At 42.2% G+C, this 18,179-nt stretch overlaps 7 protein-coding genes across 7 annotated transcripts; 2 read left to right on the forward strand and 5 right to left on the reverse strand.

Annotated features, from left to right (window-relative positions):
- Positions 1-1,077: 1,077 nt before the first annotated feature.
- Positions 1,078-3,157, forward strand: EAE97_011058 (uncharacterized protein; the record flags this gene model as incomplete). The annotated part of the gene is made up of 3 exons (XM_038881573.1): positions 1,078-1,359; positions 1,508-2,033; positions 2,094-3,157. 3 exons carry the CDS (start codon positions 1,078-1,080, stop codon positions 3,155-3,157), a joined length of 1,872 nt encoding a protein of 623 aa, XP_038727500.1.
- A 4,003-nt stretch (positions 3,158-7,160) lies between these two features.
- Positions 7,161-8,150, reverse strand: EAE97_011059 (uncharacterized protein; the record flags this gene model as incomplete). The annotated part of the gene is made up of 2 exons (XM_038881574.1): positions 7,161-7,639; positions 7,877-8,150. 2 exons carry the CDS (start codon positions 8,148-8,150, stop codon positions 7,161-7,163), a joined length of 753 nt encoding a protein of 250 aa, XP_038727501.1.
- Positions 8,151-9,166: 1,016 nt separating this feature from the next.
- EAE97_011060 (uncharacterized protein) lies at positions 9,167-9,373 on the reverse strand (the record flags this gene model as incomplete). Its single annotated transcript, XM_038881575.1, has 1 exon — positions 9,167-9,373. One exon carries the CDS (start codon positions 9,371-9,373, stop codon positions 9,167-9,169), a length of 207 nt encoding a protein of 68 aa, XP_038727502.1.
- An 892-nt stretch (positions 9,374-10,265) lies between these two features.
- EAE97_011061 (uncharacterized protein) lies at positions 10,266-11,744 on the reverse strand. Its single transcript, XM_038881576.1, has 2 exons — positions 11,495-11,744; positions 10,266-11,396 (listed from the first exon to the last, which is right to left on the reverse strand). The coding sequence occupies exons 1-2, from the start codon at positions 11,540-11,542 to the stop codon at positions 10,761-10,763; spliced, it is 684 nt and encodes a 227-aa protein (XP_038727503.1). The 5' UTR covers positions 11,543-11,744; the 3' UTR covers positions 10,266-10,760.
- A 391-nt stretch (positions 11,745-12,135) lies between these two features.
- On the forward strand, positions 12,136-13,410 carry EAE97_011062 (uncharacterized protein; the record flags this gene model as incomplete). Its single annotated transcript, XM_038881577.1, has 5 exons — positions 12,136-12,460; positions 12,519-12,537; positions 12,588-12,662; positions 12,716-13,246; positions 13,296-13,410. The coding sequence occupies 5 exons, from the start codon at positions 12,136-12,138 to the stop codon at positions 13,408-13,410; spliced, it is 1,065 nt and encodes a 354-aa protein (XP_038727504.1).
- A 598-nt stretch (positions 13,411-14,008) lies between these two features.
- On the reverse strand, positions 14,009-15,675 carry EAE97_011063 (uncharacterized protein; the record flags this gene model as incomplete). Its single annotated transcript, XM_038881578.1, has 2 exons — positions 14,009-15,492; positions 15,543-15,675. The coding sequence occupies 2 exons, from the start codon at positions 15,673-15,675 to the stop codon at positions 14,009-14,011; spliced, it is 1,617 nt and encodes a 538-aa protein (XP_038727505.1).
- An 828-nt stretch (positions 15,676-16,503) lies between these two features.
- On the reverse strand, positions 16,504-17,911 carry EAE97_011064 (uncharacterized protein; the record flags this gene model as incomplete). Its single annotated transcript, XM_038881579.1, has 2 exons — positions 16,504-17,714; positions 17,767-17,911. The coding sequence occupies 2 exons, from the start codon at positions 17,909-17,911 to the stop codon at positions 16,504-16,506; spliced, it is 1,356 nt and encodes a 451-aa protein (XP_038727506.1).
- Between the last annotated feature and the right edge of the window lie 268 nt (positions 17,912-18,179).

Genomic DNA, 18,179 nt, shown 5'->3' on the forward strand with positions numbered 1-18,179 from the left:
GCTACTGTGATGAATTCTTTCTTATACAGCGGTGAACCAATTGCAATGTCAAATGTTTCATCGTTGATCCATTATCTATATCTGCTGAGTGTTATCCATTACCTATCCTCCATGATGGTAAAAGCTCTGTGTAAAGATAATCCACTCTTATTAGTCTCATTGACACTGTTTTGACAGAGTGTATGAAACCACTTTCCTAACGTATTGTGTGCCTCTCTATATCCTTGAAGAAAGATGGCCGAGACTGATATGCTTCTCAAGAGACAGGACTATAATTCATCCCATCGGCGAAAGAAAAGACTTTTGTTCTCGGCGACCCAAGCGTCTCCATTTCTAACCCCACAATCACATTGACACTTTACTTACTTTGTCTATCGTACGTGCTTATTACCTAGATTACCTAGTACCTACTCACTCTCACCACCCAGTAACAACATCGTATGCATACTGTAGGTCCATCCCCCGAGGTCCAACCTAATCAGAATAATTGTCCATCAATTATGGATTTTCAAATGCCTCAATTGCGATGTTGTATTTTTCATCCATCAATCCAAAGGATTGGCTTGATTTCTCCATATTCTTTAATTCCCGACTTCAAATTGAATAATTGCCGATTCAATTCTGCTCTTCTCATGCTCACCAGGCCATCCAAGGAAACAATCATCCCCGTCATCCCCGTCATCTCCGCATCTCCACACTTCTCCCTTTACCCCGCTGTCCACCAATTTTCTGGGAATTTTCTGGGAATTCTGCAAGATTTCTGTACCCCATCCTTCATCGCCTCTTACACTAATAAACCATCCACCATCCATCCACCCTCATCCACCACCATCCACCATCCACCATCCACCATTTTCTATTTCATCCTTCACTTGACACCCAAAATAGAAGGTAAATCTTCGGCACTTATTCATGTACTCCGCAAGTTCGAAGAATCAATGGGTCCCCTTCTCATTCCATCCAATGATCAATCGAAATCATCTCGACGTCACTCATCACATCTCCGCTTTATCATTTTATCATTCGTATGGGCATGGATGAGAATTAAGATGGCTCAGGTAATATTCACAAACAAGAATGGATAGAGCCTTTTCGAGAAAGGTACAAATACACGATGGTTCCGCTGTCACTGCTGCAGCTCTTCCCATCAAGCTTTTTCTTCTCTTAACTTTCACCTCTTTGACCATGTTCCTCCATCGGGATCTCATTCCCGTCCTTTCCCTCTGCGCTCCTTTGGTTTCGGCAATTCCTACGATTCGTTCCACGGCTCCGACTGTTACGGTCAAGAATGGCTCATACACGGGACTTCACAATACTTACTATAATCAAGATTTCTTCCTTGGCATTCCATACGCTCAGGTTAGTCATCTCCTATCTTTTTTATACCTTCTTTCTTGTACTCTCCATTCCTCTGTCGCTTTCTCTCTTTCCCTCGCCTCCTCTCCATTTTCTTATCTTCTTTCCCACCCTCCTCTTCCTTACACATGACTAACCCTCACACCCATAGCCACCAATTAAGGACCTCCGTTTCCGTGTACCTCAAAGTCTAAACGAATCATGGACAACTTCAAAATCAGCAACCAAATACCCTCCATTCTGTGTAGGATATGGATCAGATGATTTCGAACAAGAAACTGATGAAGACTGTCTTTACTTAAACGTAATCCGTCCATCATCCGTTCCGCTCAATGCCTCACTACCTGTAGCCTTCTGGATTCACGGTGGTGGTTTCTTTGAAGGTGGCACTAATGACGCTCGTTACAATCTATCATTCATCGTCCAAAACAGTGTAGATATGGGGACACCAATGATAGGTGTCTCAGTCCAATATAGACTCTCTGCCTGGGGCTTTTTGGGTGGTAGTGAGATGTTGGAAACCGGAAATACAAATTTGGGTTTCAGAGATCAAAGATTGGCTTTACAATGGGTCCATGAGAACATCGGATCTTTTGGAGGAGATAAAGAAAAGGTTACTATTTGGGGTGAAAGTGCTGGAGCTGCTAGTGTTGGTGCTCAAGTTTTGGCTTACAATGGTTCGTTCCTCTATTGATTCCTCAACTCCTTCTATTTGACCACATATTAACAATGAATAGGACGAGATGATGGATTATTCCGCGCCGCAATTTCTGAATCAGGTGGCCCAGCAGTTCTCTTTTTCCCAACTGATTACCCCGGTGTCTATAACTCCACAACACCCCAAAAACTCTTCACATCCGTCGTCGCAAACACAACTTGTGCATATCTTCTCGGCCTCAACACCACCTATACAGATTCCTTGGAGTGTCTTCGTAAACTCCCCTTCTCAGAGATGAATGCAGCACTTAATACAACAGCTGGTGGCATTGGTCCTTTCTTCCCGTACATCGACAATGATTTCATCGCCGATTATCCCAGCAAACAACTTTCCTCTGGAAATTTCGTCAGAGTTCCATACCTCATTGGTACAAATACTGATGAAGGAACTACCTTTGGATCCGGCTATGGACCCAATGGTACTGGAATCAACACCGACTCTGAATTCTCAGACTTACTAAACAGCACCGGATTGCTCACCGGTTCCGATGCCAATTTGGAGATCCAGAAACTCTATCCCAATGATCAAAGCGTCGGCATTCCAAGTCTCGAAATGTATCCCGAGCTTTACACACCCGAGAATCCATTAACAGCAAAAGTTGGTCTGCAATACCGTCGTGTTTGCGCTTACATGGGAGATGTCATCATGCAAGGTCCTCGACGTCTTACCGCCCATTCTTGGACCAAGTTCGGTGTGCCTGTCTATACCTATCGATTCGATGTTCTTGTAAATGGTGTACCAGCTTCCACTGGAGCAACACATTTCCAAGAGGTAGTATTTGTTTTTAATAACACTCAAGGACTTGGATATGATACTCTAGTCGCGGTCGATCCATTCGCGAACAAGACCCAGAACTACTTTGACTTGGCGCAAGAAATGAGTCAGAGATGGGTAGGATTTATTGTTCACGGGGTTCCAAATGGGGAGACTGGAGTGAACTGGCCTAATTACGCAGGAAATACCACCGAAGGGAAGAAGAACTTGGTATTCAATGTTACGGGTAGTTATACCGAGGATGATACGTACAGGAAAGAAGGAATTGCGTATATTAATGAACATGCATTGGATGTTTATGGGCTTTAAATCTGGAAGGGAACTACTTAGATACCGCTCTTGGAGAAAAAACGAATAATGAGATATGAAATTTTCTTTCGATAAGTTTTTTCCTTCAACAATGAAAGTTGACTTTATAGTGAATGCTCAAACCATCACCACTCCACATGAACATTGACAGGCGAATAAATCAAGATCAAAACAAAGACAAAGAAAGAGACACGAACTGCTATAGTAATCTTACTAATTTTCAAACCCCTCAAATTCGAACCGACTTGTCATAGATTGAATTAGATATTTCTCAAGAGAGAGAGAGAGAGAGAGAGAGAGAGAGATAAGAGTCGTAATTACATACACGTTATGCAATGGATACTTTAAGACCTCGAGATTGAGAACTCATAGATTGAGAACTCGTAGATACAGAAATATAGAGGTGAAGGAGTCGATTTGGGGATTTGTGGGTTTCTAGTAAGGGTGAGGAACTGGAGATGGGGATGGGATTTGGAGTGTGGAGTGGAGTGGAGGTTTTGGTATGGATTGGCGGATTTGGTTGGATTTGGTTGAACTGGGTTGAACTGGGTTGAATCTGGCTTTGAAGGGAGGGAGGCAGGGAGGGGGATAGGAGAAAAGGGGATTTTCGTTCGAGAACTTGTCGTCGATAGATTGGGTTAGGTAGGTACCATTGGTTATTCACAGATGATGGGATTGATTATTGTTTAGTGAGATTGTTGGGGGTTTAAATGTTTCTTTAGGATTAATGTTGTGTTTTGTGTGTTATGGGTTGTGGGTTATGGGTTTGTTAGATCTTGAAATTGGGATGGGGATAGGGATGGGGATGAGAATGGATTTGAGAGCCACTCCTTTTTTTTCCCTTTCTGGGCTTTGAGGGGGGTGGTGGGTTGATGGAGCTGTAGAAGAGGGGGGAGGGGGGTTTATAGAAAGTTATTTTGAGGTGAGAGGTGAGAGGTGAGATCTTGGGCACTGTGAAGGGATAGCCAGGGTATGTGGGAAACAGTGAAGGTCAGTGTGTGAATGGACGTAAACGGAAAGGGGAAGAGGAGTACCTACCTATCCATGATCTACTGACAACCTTGCGTATTTCACCTAACCCAAGCGCACATCATTTCCTACGCAGCTTTTTGGATACTCGAGGAGTTATATAAATATAAATCTCTCCAGCAGCATCAATTCCGCAAAGATACAAATCGTCATGGAATGCTGAACATCATGGAACAAGGTCTGGTGCTGTATTTTGGGTGCGCAGTTGGGTACAACTTGGAGATTATTTTGAGAAGATGATTCTTGGTGGAGAGGACTCTGGGGTGATATGTGGAGGGAAGGGGAGGAAATGTGTGGGTATTTATCTGGTGTCTTGATTCTTGATGGAAGTTGGTGATTGATGGTAGGTGAGGTGAAGTTTAGTAATAGTGATTAAGATATTAAGAAACTATGTAAAATGACAGTAAAAGTCTTGCAATCTCTATCTCGATTCCTGAATCCTCTCTTTCATTAAATTTTGGACATTCCAAGCTTCTAAACCCGAAATCAAGACCGGACTAAAAGCTTCAGCTAAAAAAATAAAGTTCGAATGGGCAGTGTTTGATGCGGCTCCATGTCTCGTGCTCCTTCAAAATGCTCTGTGTTTTGGACTTGAACTTGGATATGAGTTGTGAGGGGAGTGTAGAGGGGGTTTATATAATGTCTTGTCTTGAGGAAGATATCTAGGAGAGCAGCGGTGGAGCGGAGCGGAGATTAATTGGTAAATATGTCAAAATATATGTGAATTAGAGTCTGAACCTGATATATCCCAGCATTCACTAGAAAATTCCTATACGTGACAGAAATAACTGGACTTGAGTATGGGAGTTTCAATTATTTTGTATAAATAGACTCACTAAGCTAGACATCTGGAAGTCAAACACGAAGAAATGCAAATTCCTGAAAGAATAGAGCATCATTATTACTCTCGTATGTTTTCCCTCGACCTTTTTTTTGGCGTAAGCGGGGTTTCAAGAGTAGATTCAGAGTGTACAGAGAGGAGTTACTTAGATGAGTGGTAAATTATCGGTAGTAAGATTGTAGCACAACCATAACAATAACAACCATTCTTCATCGTCCCTACCCAATCGACAACGAAACACCTAGAACTCGTCTTACATTTGCTCTGTTTACACTCTCCCGCTATAATAACGAGCAGTCTGATCACAAACTTCGAAATCGCGGAATGGGAAGATATCATTATCCTCCATGGCTTTCCACCTTCGCCACTTTTCGCCGAGTCTTGCTTGGATATCGGTCCGGATATCAGCTTGTTGAAAAACTCGATTGGTGATATTCAAAATGCTAAGTTAGGAGTTCTTACAGAGAGAAAGAAGTCAAAACTACGAGAATAACGGAATCATGGATTACAGCAATTTACCCATCGTATCTTCTACACGAGAGTTCCGCGGATGAGGACAGGAGAGAGTGAATAATAGAGAATAGTAATGATATGGATGGCACTTGAGTTTGTGATTGATGGTTGCATTCACTCTCAAGTAATTTTCTTACGACATGCCTTGGGGAAAGAACAAAAAGATTATCGATTTGTTAGTTTATAAATTCATCATTCTTAGTCCAATGATTAGGTAGTATGCGCAAAGGTGTAGCTGAAAAAAATGAGTCGAAGGGTGTTGTCGTACACTCTGAGCCTGATGTGTTTCACAGATCGACTCGCTGATCATATTTGAAGTGAGTCTTTTTGATTTTAGGATTTTCGTTTAGCACTGTTGATTCTGTATATCATCTCGTTTAAATCTCACAAAGTTTTTGTGGACGACAGTGAGGAATTACTTCTTGAAAACGTCAATTTCCAGACTCTCATCTGAAAACATTTGTCTAAAACCATTCCTACGTAATTCGTAACTGCAATAATCCATCCGCGTCATTCTTTTCTGAATTCACCAAGCTGGAACACAAGCCCAGGAACTCAAGCCTTGGGGCGTGCTTCACAACGAGTTGATGCGTGATGGTTTGGAGACTATAATGCAAATTTGAGGTTTAAACAGTTCTCTCCTAGTAAAATTTTGTGAAGCTGCTGCGAGTAAGAACCAGAGGGGGCAATAACTAAATAGTGAATTGGAAGATTGTGGATGCTGGATGGTGGAAGTATGGAATAACACGAGATATAGATCAATCAAATCAATTCCAGACGCGTATTTTGAGTACGAAAAAATTGATGATCCTAGACATATAAAATCATAAGACGATACGGGTCCTATAATTGCACTTGCTGTAATAATTTGTAAGTAATAAGGAAGAAATTATTACCAAAGGCTCTGGGTTGACGAATGGTCATCTTTGACGTATGATGGTGGCACCTTATTCCGATGGTTGGGTATATACCGCATGTTGTTATAAAAATTGTCTAATCAAGCAATTCTCTTGAATCTTTATCAAATCTCTAATTCAACGATATAGCTTCTATCTGGTATTCTGGGAATGAATAGTTCGTGAGAAAGTAGAGGTGAGTAGAATTCTGTGACATTTAGCTAATATTGATAAGAGATACTGAATGATTAATATAAGCGAATCACGATGCTGATTTACTTTGGGAAAGACGAGTCGATGGAGGAACCGTCATTGTAGGTATAGAAGAGATATACAATTGTTGATATTACGAGTTCAATCTATCTAGATTTATTATAAGTACATCTTTGATCTTTGTTCTAACATCGATTTGTAAGATTTTATATCATGCAAATTGGAGATTTGTCTCGCGTACTATTTGAAACTCGCTTAAATAATAAAGATGATACTTACCGTTTAAGGAATTTTTTGATATGAAAGGATTACTTAAACGTTTGCTATTAAGATGAAGTTCTCGCACGCTAAAATGCAGCGATTAAATTATAGATTGCAAGACAAAAAGTAAAGAAGGCATTGTCAAGGATCTAGTCATAGCCTTTAAGATCATCAGGAGAGTCAAACTGTTTGTGGGAGTAGAAAAAAGAGAATTATAAGCGACACCTCTATTCCGTGCTATTTCTTTTCTTTAATCTTCCCCTTGAATCTGAGAACCAACACCAGCACCAGCGCAAGTCCCGCTATACATCGCACCCACAACGTTTTTTAACATCGAAGCGCAATCTCCAGTTGCAAAAACCCCTCTTACACTTGTCTCGTTGAAAGGTGCTGTGACCTTAATATCTCCTTGCTCGGTTAATTCGATCCCGAGTTGACGAGCGAGATTATTGGCCTGCTCGGTTACTGGTTTATGAAGCAGAAATGCGTGTGTATGATCTCCCAACCCCGCTCCGTCACTTTTGTCCAAAAAAACAGTGGGACCAGATGATGGATCATCATTTGGGATGAATTTCTGAATCGAATAATTGCAAATTTCGATTTTACTGCGACATTTGGAGTTGACATCTGGATTTGACGCGATTTTCGCAGCCTCTATTTCTTCAGCTAAGGCCTCGTTTCGGTGCGTATAGATTGTGACGGTTTCAGACAATCGAAGTGCCTGGCGACCTAGGTGAAGAGCTAGCTGGGGTGACGCACAGTCATCAATTGCAAGTACGCCAGTTGATTGTGCAGGAGATGATCATAGCCGTGACAATAGAGGCAGTGAAAGTTGTAATCATCTTAGTCACGGAAATAATAATGGATTCTAGTGATGCTCGGACGAAAACACTTAATCAAGGATGAGTGATCAGATTACACTTACATGCTTTTAACCCAACATTCTTCATAACCTTCAATATCCACCATGATATCTCTCAATAGTTTGAATACCCACATCTTCAAAACATATGGTATTGTACCTGGCCAGAATATCCTCTCGAGAAGCAGCGCGGAACTCTGAAGGATCTCGATGATCCCATGTAGAAACTGTGTGCATGTGCTCAGACTTTTCGTTTCGGAATTTGTTGCTGGAAAATACGATGGCGGTATGGTGAAGACGCGCAAGAGCGGCGGCGCAAGATATACCGGCTGGACCAGCTCCAATGATCAGGACGTCTACAAGTGACTTTGGAGGCATGTTAAGGTGAGTCGGAGTCATGGATTGTAATATATCTTTCATTTGTATAAAACGATTTACTCAAATATTCATTGATTGTTTTCAATGAAATTAGATCACAGTTTGTGAAATTCCCGTGCAATTGGTCCTTATATTCAGAGCCGGAAAAATTCCGGACACAAAAGATTCGACTATTATGACACGTTTTGATGCTTGATATCGGGGACTTTTCGGGGACTTTTCCGGCACCAATGACCCATTTACTCCCCAGCTCATCTTGTTCATCCAAAAAGCTGAGAGATGAGCTTAGAATTCATGGTCCATCAAATAAAGATTCTACAGACTGGTTCTCTTAACAAAATCCACTGGCAAATAAGTTTCATCGCCAAATTCAACAACGCTGCTTACTAAGATTTTGTGACAAGCTTAAGTCAGGGCTTCGAACCATGCAGTTTATGCAATTAATATGTGACCTGAGAGGTTAAGGAAGATTCGAAGTGTCCATTGGTTTGAATAAATAGCCACCCAATACCTGATGTGACTATATTTACCATTGGTTTGAGGTTGTTTTTTCTTTCACTCGGAGCTTACTTGATGAAGGATCTATGTGTCATAGGATAGGAAGAAGACCTAGTGTACCGGCTGTATGTTCGCATCGTTTGATTTGATGTTTAGTTGAGACATTAATGTGGATTCGGTGGCTGTCAACACTGCTACGGAGACGTTTATCCTTTTGGAGCGGTTGGTGATGGACATTGCGATTCCTCCTGCTGTCACTCTGATAGGAACAATAGCACGGGCTGATAAAGATTGAAAAGCTGAACAGAAGTGGTACTGATTCTTGCGGGTTGTGAACTAGCCTTAGATACCTGATCAAGCGGGATCCAGAGATTAACACAAGCTGAAAAGACTTAAATCAAGAGTAACTGAGTCATACCTATGTATTTTGCACGTAGAATCTTGGTTACCAGATTTGCAATGATAACATTAATCGTCACATTATTCCCCGCATTCCCAAGTCCCTGAACCCAGGACTATTATAAGGCATTTCCCTGCATACTTTTTGAGCCTCTTGCCCTTCTTTCAGGAACATACCGCGCAGACGCTAACCACCCGCCCTGTGTTCTGCGTTGACGTGCAGTATTAGATAAGATATTGTCCAAAGGATCGACAGTAACAAGAAAATATGAGCTAAGTAAACTCAAGTGCCAAGTCAAGTGTTTGACATGCTTATTCGCTGTCATTTTGATTGATTACAGGCACAGGTCTAGCTGGTGTATATCATACCACGAACATCAGATTTTATCCCTCACGAGATCCGAAATCAATCTTGACCCGAAAATTGAAGACATACGATTCGAATTCTATCCAGACATTGTAGTCATTTCTACATATCTGATCAGATTGTGTCATTTTAGTTTGTATAGAATTTCAAAAATGACGAATAAGTATGGTTCTCGACAGGGAATTCAGTAAATTTAGAACAACACCAAGTACATGATTCATGACCGAATACCTACCGTTTCGGCAAGATGCCGATCCGAGTATGGTCTTAGATACATAGGTTGCGCGAAAATCTGCAAATTTAGGATGTGCAGATGCTCTATTGGAGGTCCTACCCCATTCTGCAGATTATCTATAAGACCCATTATTTGCTTTACAATATGTTATTCGTATCAATCTTGTGTAATATTCATGGCAGAAACTTAACAGTTATTAACATTTGTTCTAGGGGTACTTTAGTCATTGCGAAGCAGGCTTCCGAGCAGGTATCTTGGGGAATCATGTAATTACTGTGAAGAGACCACAAGTTCTGCCTCCAAGTGGTATTGTCCCACTTTGATGGGCATGAGACAATGAACGGCGGACGTGAGGATCCTGCAAGCGATTGTACAACATTGGGTTATAATTAATGTGTGGAGTGGAGTTTTTGATAGCCTGAATTGTATAATAGGTCCTAATATGAGTTTTTGCATGGACTATGATCTGAATCAACAAACTTCATGGCTTAAGTGACCGGTGATGTATTTGAGCTGTGACTGCGGGCATGCGACTACATTCCTGCCTCTTGAGGCTCGGAGAGACTTCAGTTGCGGATCGGTCATTGGTGATAACCCCCCCCCCTCTTGCCCCTTCCCAACAAGAACAAATTTGAGATGATGAAATGAAATCAACATGTCGCTAGACTGTCTGCGACTTTTTTAAGGGAATTTAACCTTGATGTCTGAGTCAACTTGGATAGAGAAGTGTTTCACAACGTCTTCCTCCCAGCGTAGATTGAATCTCATAAGACGATCTACAGCTCCCTTGGTGAGCAAGGGCACACTTCATAAAAACTCCAAAGAGCTCCTAGAAGAAGCACTTGCTTATACCGTCACATAGTCACTTAACTCAACCAATTTCAGCTTGAATTCCATCCTATGCAACACCCGACCTGATACATAGGCGTAAAGCACGGTATTCCCGGAATATGGACGTGTTTTTGGGGAAAAAGTGGAAATGCAATCGTAAGCATCAGACGTACTAACATCGATGCAAATATTGAATTGAGACAATTGTACCAGTACATCAGAAAGAATTACTCGCTGCTATTACATTGCAATTCCAGCAAAAACAACTGACAATTCCCCTTTACATCTCCGCCAAATTATACCCATTACCCTTTTCCATTGCCCTCTTCCAAGCATCTCTTTCTTGTATCCTCTGTCTCCACTGGAAAATCTTGGGGTACTTCTCAAACTCCACATACTTCTTTGCAGCCAAGAAATCCATGGGCCAACTCAGCATTACATCAGACCTTCCCAAAATCTTCCCATTGAACCAGTCGTCTGTCAGTTCCTTCTCCAGATATTGAAATTGAGTTGCATATTCCGGCCCCGTGAAACTCTTATGTACGTTCGACTTGACACCTCCGAGTAATATTGATAGTGGCCACGGAGATTTACTGGCCACGATATCAAATATCAACTCAATCATTCCGATAGTCCCAATAGTCGACCCAGCGAAGGACGACAAACTCTCATCGCGAACCTTATCCTGTGCTGCAAATTTACCATCTTTATCGTACGTATCAATCAGGTACCCGAGGATTGCACTACTTTCTGCGATGGGCACATTTTCGGATGTAACAAGAACCGGGGCCTTTCCCATGAAGTGAACATTTTTGAGCTCGGGTGGTGCACGACCTTCAACGCGTGTATGGCACACGAGGTTATATTCGATTTCTAGCTCTTCGAGAAACCAGAGAATTCGTTGGGATTGGGAGTCCTACATCAAGAGATGGCGTCAGCATGTGTGGGTGCATTTGGTGGGGTGATGTTGGTTTAGAGGTTGGGACCGATGGAATGATTGCCCGGCCCACTTACATTGAGGTGGTGGAAGGTTGGAAGTCCAGGCTTGATTGTAGACGCCATGATTAACGTCTCGTGGAAATTTCCTATTATACTAGTGAGCAGACGATATCCGTTGAATGCCAGCTGAGGTGTCTCAATTTATACATGTCGTCGTCTCCCCGGACTCATATTTCCATCCGCCCGTTCCGAGACCAAAATTGAACTAAGAACCTCATTACTCAGGCATTAATTTCGTTTCTTCTCTATGGACTTTGTGCCACCATCCGACTGAGCGTAACCAATCTTATCAAACACTCGCCGCCATGTATACAGCTGATCAGGTGCCAGCATCGATAACAATCGATAAAACCTTGATTGCTTCTGAACTTCCTCCACTTTATGATTGGTCTTGAGAACGCGAATGGTGGGTAGTAGTCTACACAAAGCTGGGCAGAAGCATCTCCGACATGGATAACTGCATATGCAGTGAACATGCAGTGACAAGATTGTTATCGCCCACGCCCAAAGATGTCTGGTCAAGTCACCATGATTCCTTCAGCTAGTAGTGAGGATTTCATAATTGAATCATATCTTCGCTTTTTTGACCACTTCACTTGCTATCCCTTCTTTTCTCTCCTCGCCAAGTTTTGAACTGTATTCTTATCATCATTACAATGGCTACCGTCAAACCAAAACCGATAGTTCTGCACATTGGTGACCCAGTCAGATGGAACCTTGATTTATATGAACAATTTTCTAAGGATTTTACAATCATACGGCCTTCAACTGAAGAACGTCAACGTGGTGAATTTATAAAAGGCTTGAAAGAGAACAGATGGGGCAACTTTTCCGCAATATTTAGGCCGTTCTGGAATACTGGTGGTGAAATGGGTCGATGGGACTCGGAGCTCATCCCCTTAGTACCTGAAACGTGCCGAATCTTTGCATCTGCCGGAGCTGGTTTTGATTGGGCCGATGTAGACCTTCTGGCCGACCGAGGTATGGATTCTTGTGCGATAAATGTTCACTTTATGTTCCTAACGCATGATCCGGATAGGCATTGTTTATTGCAACAGGTTTGAGTGACCTTCATATATTCGCATATGTGGCTAATGAATTTGTACAGCGCCACGGCTACTACCGAATCTGTAGCAGATTTCGCTATTTTTTTGATCTTAGCTACATTCAGAAACCTCACTTGGTGGGTTTATAATCTTACCCGGATCACACATTACGAGTGCTAACACAAATGAGGTGCACCCAAGCTGCTCGTTCTGGCGCAGCTTCGTTCCAAGATTGCCACACCAATGCGGCAGCTATGTCTCATAATCCTCGTGGCCACACGCTCGGTATTGTTGGCTTGGGAAACATTGGTTATAACATCGCCCGGAAAGCTTTTCTAGCATTCGGAATGAAAGTTCTTTACTACGATATCGTGCGAAAGGCTCCATCCCAGGAGGCTGCCGTTGAAGCACAATTCTTTACTGATCTGGATGATATGTTAGCCCTCAGCGATTGCGTAGTTCTCGCTACACCTGCTTCTCCAGATGGAAGAAAATTCCTTGATCGACAGAGGTTGAGCAAATTTAAGGAAAAAAGTAGATTTGTGAACATTGCTAGAGGTGTCTTAGTGGACGAGCAAGCATTGGCCGAAGCTGTTGAGTCAGGAAAATTGGTGGGCGTAGGACTAGATGTTCATGAGCATGAGCCAAGAGTAAATGATAGACTAAAGGCTTCGAGGAATGTCACGCTTACTAGCCATAATGCTGGCGGCACACTTGAAACGTATGTTTCTTTACTTGGATTGATTCCCAGATTACTGATATTTCTACAGCCACATTGGATTTGAGGAATTGGCAATGAAAAACATCGACGCAGTATTGAAAGGGAGAGAGCCATTGACACCGGTCAATAATCATTTGGTCGGGAAGGCGAAGCATACTTTGTGAGGATGTATCCTGCCAAATAGGTACTACGGCAAGTGGGTATTGGAGAAATATCAGGAGATACTACTACTCCGCATGTTACCCCAGAGAGTTTTGAACAAAATTAATATCCGGAAGATTTCAAATGGTAGTCGAATCTGCAAAAATGTGGTGAAACGTGATCGCAGTTGAGTAAATGAAGGAAGGTGCATGTGGGAATTTCGAGGCATGGTTTAGTTTCCAATGTTTCACATCAAGTAGCACTACGAGACTTTCTCTTTCTCAAGATGAAAGCTTTGTATGTATCACATTATGCACATCTCAAAACAATTGTAATGAATCAATGAACATCAATAAACAACTATAGAATTGCTTCATTTCATGTTAGCTTCAGCGGAAATCAATCAAGTTGCTTGACCTTGAAAGTTCATCTGCCACTCTACCAAATTTAAAATACATATTTTACCCCGCACCCTGTGGCAGTCAGCAACCGATCCTACAATGGATACACCCAGTACCAACCCATTGGTGCTCTAGCAATTTTGATATTTGATAGACATGTGCAGACCTACCCAAATTAGTGAAAATCAGAAGCATGTTGCTGGGGCACACCAAAAATCCTTCAGAATGAGAGCCACCATCTTCTCACGTGTTGGCCAGGAACCCAGGTACGGGGTGCGATGTCCTGGTCTACCTTCGTTGAAATGTTTAAGATTTGTCCGTGATCACGTCTGGCACCACCATGTGCATCCGAACATTTCCACACATCACCCGACTTTTCTGGCAGAAATCCATATCTGTCTCTTCGATCAGGACTATCCATTGGCGGTTCTCCAATAGAGCCCGGATTGGTTTGGGATGGGCAGCGGGTGACAGTCCAGGTGCAAGTGCTAGTACCGTAACTACCCGGACGTTCGTGCTCTCGCGAATCTTTGTGGCGACTATAAATACCACTCCGACCTGGAACCCGAGCTTTCCCCACATCAACACTGGACCAACTGGTCGGTATAGTACTTGGAGTATATAGCTGGTTGGCATATCGCTCATCAACAAACTTCATCCATTGAATAGACTTTCCCCACTCGAATCTATGATCTGCATAGCAATGAGATGGATAACGAGCAATTGGAGGTTCGGAATAAGCGCCTAGTTGAAGTTGCTGGAGATTTGGTAGACCGAGAACCACTTTACCTAAGATTCTATACATCATGCCGTAGTCATACCCCATCTCTTTTTCCTTTTCGGCACTTCTGGTGTCGTTGTCAAAGGCGAGAGAGCGCTGATGCAAGGTGAGCTTGCGTAATTTAGGACAGACCTCTGCTATGATGATCGTGTACATAGGCAGAATTGCTCCAAATCCGAGCGACGGGTTTCTTTCGCCAGGCGGCTTGAGAGTAAGCGTGAATCCCCCATCAAATTTAATATCTCTCAACAGTGAAGAATTCTTGAGTCCAATGTACGCCATAAAACGAATAAGCGGATCTTTTGCAATGAACGCTGGCTGATAGCATTCTAAATCAAAAAGTTTCTCGACAGCATTACTAATAGTGGCCTTACTGAGTAACTCTTCAAACAGCGGAAAACCAGAGACATCCCATGGGTTCTTCAGCTGGTGCATCCTATGACAGTCTGACACATCAAACTCATATTTGTTCTCCCCGTAAAGAATTTTAGTGCACTCTTGCTCCATTTGTTTGCATACTCGCACGATACTGACAGAACGACCAAACGGGTGTAGTTGGAATTCGGTCTTCTTTATGATTTGAGGACCAAATCCATCTCGATGATGTACAGCCCACTTGGTCTGTTGACCAGGCTCCGGGAAATTACCAATCGTGAATTTTTTGACTCCACCTTGAATGAGTTTGAGTTCCTCGCGGGTAGGGTCTGTAGTCCATGCGATTTCTCGACTAATGGTGTTACCACCGAAAAATGTCTCTGGAGCTGGCGCCTGGGCCCAATCGTAACTAAATCTCCGTTGAAACCTACAATGCTTATGACCTTCGGCTTGACTCCCTGTTGCAAATAAATACTTCCGTTTACGAACCCTGGGCATGATCGCAACCGGTCTCAAAAGAATGAGTCGCCAGATATTATCGCGAATCTCTACTCTTTTGTTAGTCCCTGACGTCAAGATGAAAAGATTGATCACTTACCTCTGGGAAGTTTATCGAGGAGGGCACAAACTCTCGGCTTGGGGGTTTTGATACTGATTTTTGCCATCAAAGAATCTACTGTCGAAGCGTTCGAAGTTGAATCAACATCCAGCGTCCGATCTTTGCTCGCCATTATGAGTGTGACTATTGCTAGACAGGCAATCTAAACAGTCAAAAAGTTTTTGCAATTTTCGGGTTTTAGGCAGATGGATACTGGAGTAGCTAGATAAGCTAAATGTATTAGAAAGGGGGCAGGATAGATGGGATAAGTTTCTTTATGATTATTGAAGGCGAACCAAGTATAGGCATGTATTATTAGGGTCCTGTAGAACGACATGTAATTTAAATAGAGATTGAGGTAGCTGTACTGGCGAACCAGAGTCTCACGCTAGTTTAAGCGTGGCAGTGAATATATGACTATCACCTAATCCAACCATGATACTACCAAGGTCATGACTGATACTGTATGGTGGCATAGAACTAGCGCTTCATCCGAATTGCCTTATAGTTAATATGTAGATTTGCTCAGGAGTCTCGATATTTCCTTGTCTAATATGAAAAATGAAATCAATTCTTGAATCTTTTTGACCTCCGACTTGAAAATTGAACATTCTTCATTCCTGAACTGCATTTCAAACTATTGAAGATTTCATAAACTAGGTACTGTAATAGATTACTTTGATTAAAGTGTTTTGAGGGAAAGCAATACATTCACATTCATTGATTGAACACAGATAGAGTCAAATATTTTGTTCGGTGAATTATAGTAGACGTGGGTGAATTGAAACATTGATTGATCATCTCATATATGAATCTAAAATCAAAAATCAAAAGGAAAAGATGGTTATAACCTCGTTAGCATTAGGTACATCGCAACGTTCTGAAATGATACCCTCATACCTTTATTCAAAGTTCTGATCTAATATTGCAAATGTGGGAGACGATTTATACTATCCCGACCTCATCGATTTCTTGGTTTTTCCCCATTCTCCTTTTTCTCTTCGCATTTTGATTCTGCCAGCGTGCGGCTCTGGGCACGTTGTTCAACGAATCCTATCCACTTCAAAGCCATCCCCCACTCGTCCTCTGGATGCACCAATTCTATGACATCACTACCAGGAGTACCTGGATCATATCCACAGCCGGCTGGTACGAACTCGTAACGGCCTAATTGTAGTTTCTGAAGATATGGAAGCGCGTGAACAAGTTTCTCGACAGACTCATTTATTTGCCTGTTCCTGTCCGTATCTCGCCGATCCAGCCGCTTCATTTGAGGGTAGCCCCGGTCGTCGTCATGCAAGGTTATGGTATGAATGTTCTTACAAACTTCAATAAGAATGGTAGTATAAATTGGAAGAAGGTCATGAAGTCCGACTGGGATAGACTTTGTGTATTGCCATTTGCCGATAATCCAGTTAAATTTGCCCTGAATGACAATTTTGGTAAGCTTCGAAGCATTTTTCCGGCCAATCTCCATCAGAAATCTTGTGAATGGGTCCTGGTAAATGAACTTCGATTTTTGTTCGATTTTTTCTAGGTCTTTATATGCGAACTTCAATTTGTCTTGATCCTGCTGAAAGATCATATCAACAGAGTGAGAAATCTGCTCTGCAGTTGGCATGGTTCCATCCTTACGTCGATGACCTGGAATCTCATCGAAATCATACGAGAGCTGGTCCATGGTAGCAACACTTTGAGGTCCGGTAAAGCTCGGAGAGCCGCGTGTGTCGAAAACGAAGGAGTTTTCCCCATAAAGTACGGCAACTCCTAATTTATTAAGACGTTTACAAGAACGCAGAATCGCAACTCCTGATATTACGGTGAAAGTTACTTTGGATCGGTGAATGACTTGAACTCCGTAGCCCTTACGATCATGCAAAAATCCTTGGATTTTTCGACCTGCTTTGGTTATTGTTGTAAGCTGATTGTACCCAGCTTCGATAAGTTTTGCCTCCTGCTTCGTAGGAGTTGCAGCCCAGAACATTTGTGTAGGTCTATCTTCCATATGTTGGGGAAGACGATGCAGTTCGTATTCCTCCTGACGTGCCTCGCTCCATTGGTACCTATAGTGCAATATCGAAGGTTCTGCCCTGCCACCTTTTTCTCGAATTATAACTGGCATTATGTGTGTTTGGGGAACCAACAATTCCGTTAGGATCTTCGCTAAAACATCTAAAAGCAGTCAGATGATTCTCGGGAATAGAAAGACAAACATTGGGCTTACTGTTGGGAAGATCTAGAAGTCTCGTTCTTCTTGTGATTGGAACATTTTTTTGGAATGGAGATTTTTGCCTCTTGCCATGCTCCCTTGAGAGTGCAAAAGGATTGTCGTAAACCTTAGCTCTCAGCATAGAGCTATAGGCTTCCATTTCAAGGCGACCTATCGATGATTTTTTTGAAACTATATTTCAATTGAAGGTCTCGGGAATGGGTTTATGAGATAAACCAAAATATTAGATCATATTTAAGCGCTAGTATTTGAACTGAATTAATATTTCGATGTAGAAGCCGTACTTGCGGTTTCGGTCCACTAGGCCGTAGTATCATGATAATGTGAGTTAGCAACCGAAAGGTCTTGCAAACTATGGTTGTTCATTGCTTGCGTTGCACTACATAGAAACTTTTGATCTCCGACTT

This window comes from Botrytis byssoidea (assembly GCF_014898295.1).
Source record: "Botrytis byssoidea strain MUCL 94 chromosome Unknown BBYS_033, whole genome shotgun sequence".
NCBI classification, from domain to species: domain Eukaryota; kingdom Fungi; phylum Ascomycota; class Leotiomycetes; order Helotiales; family Sclerotiniaceae; genus Botrytis; species Botrytis byssoidea.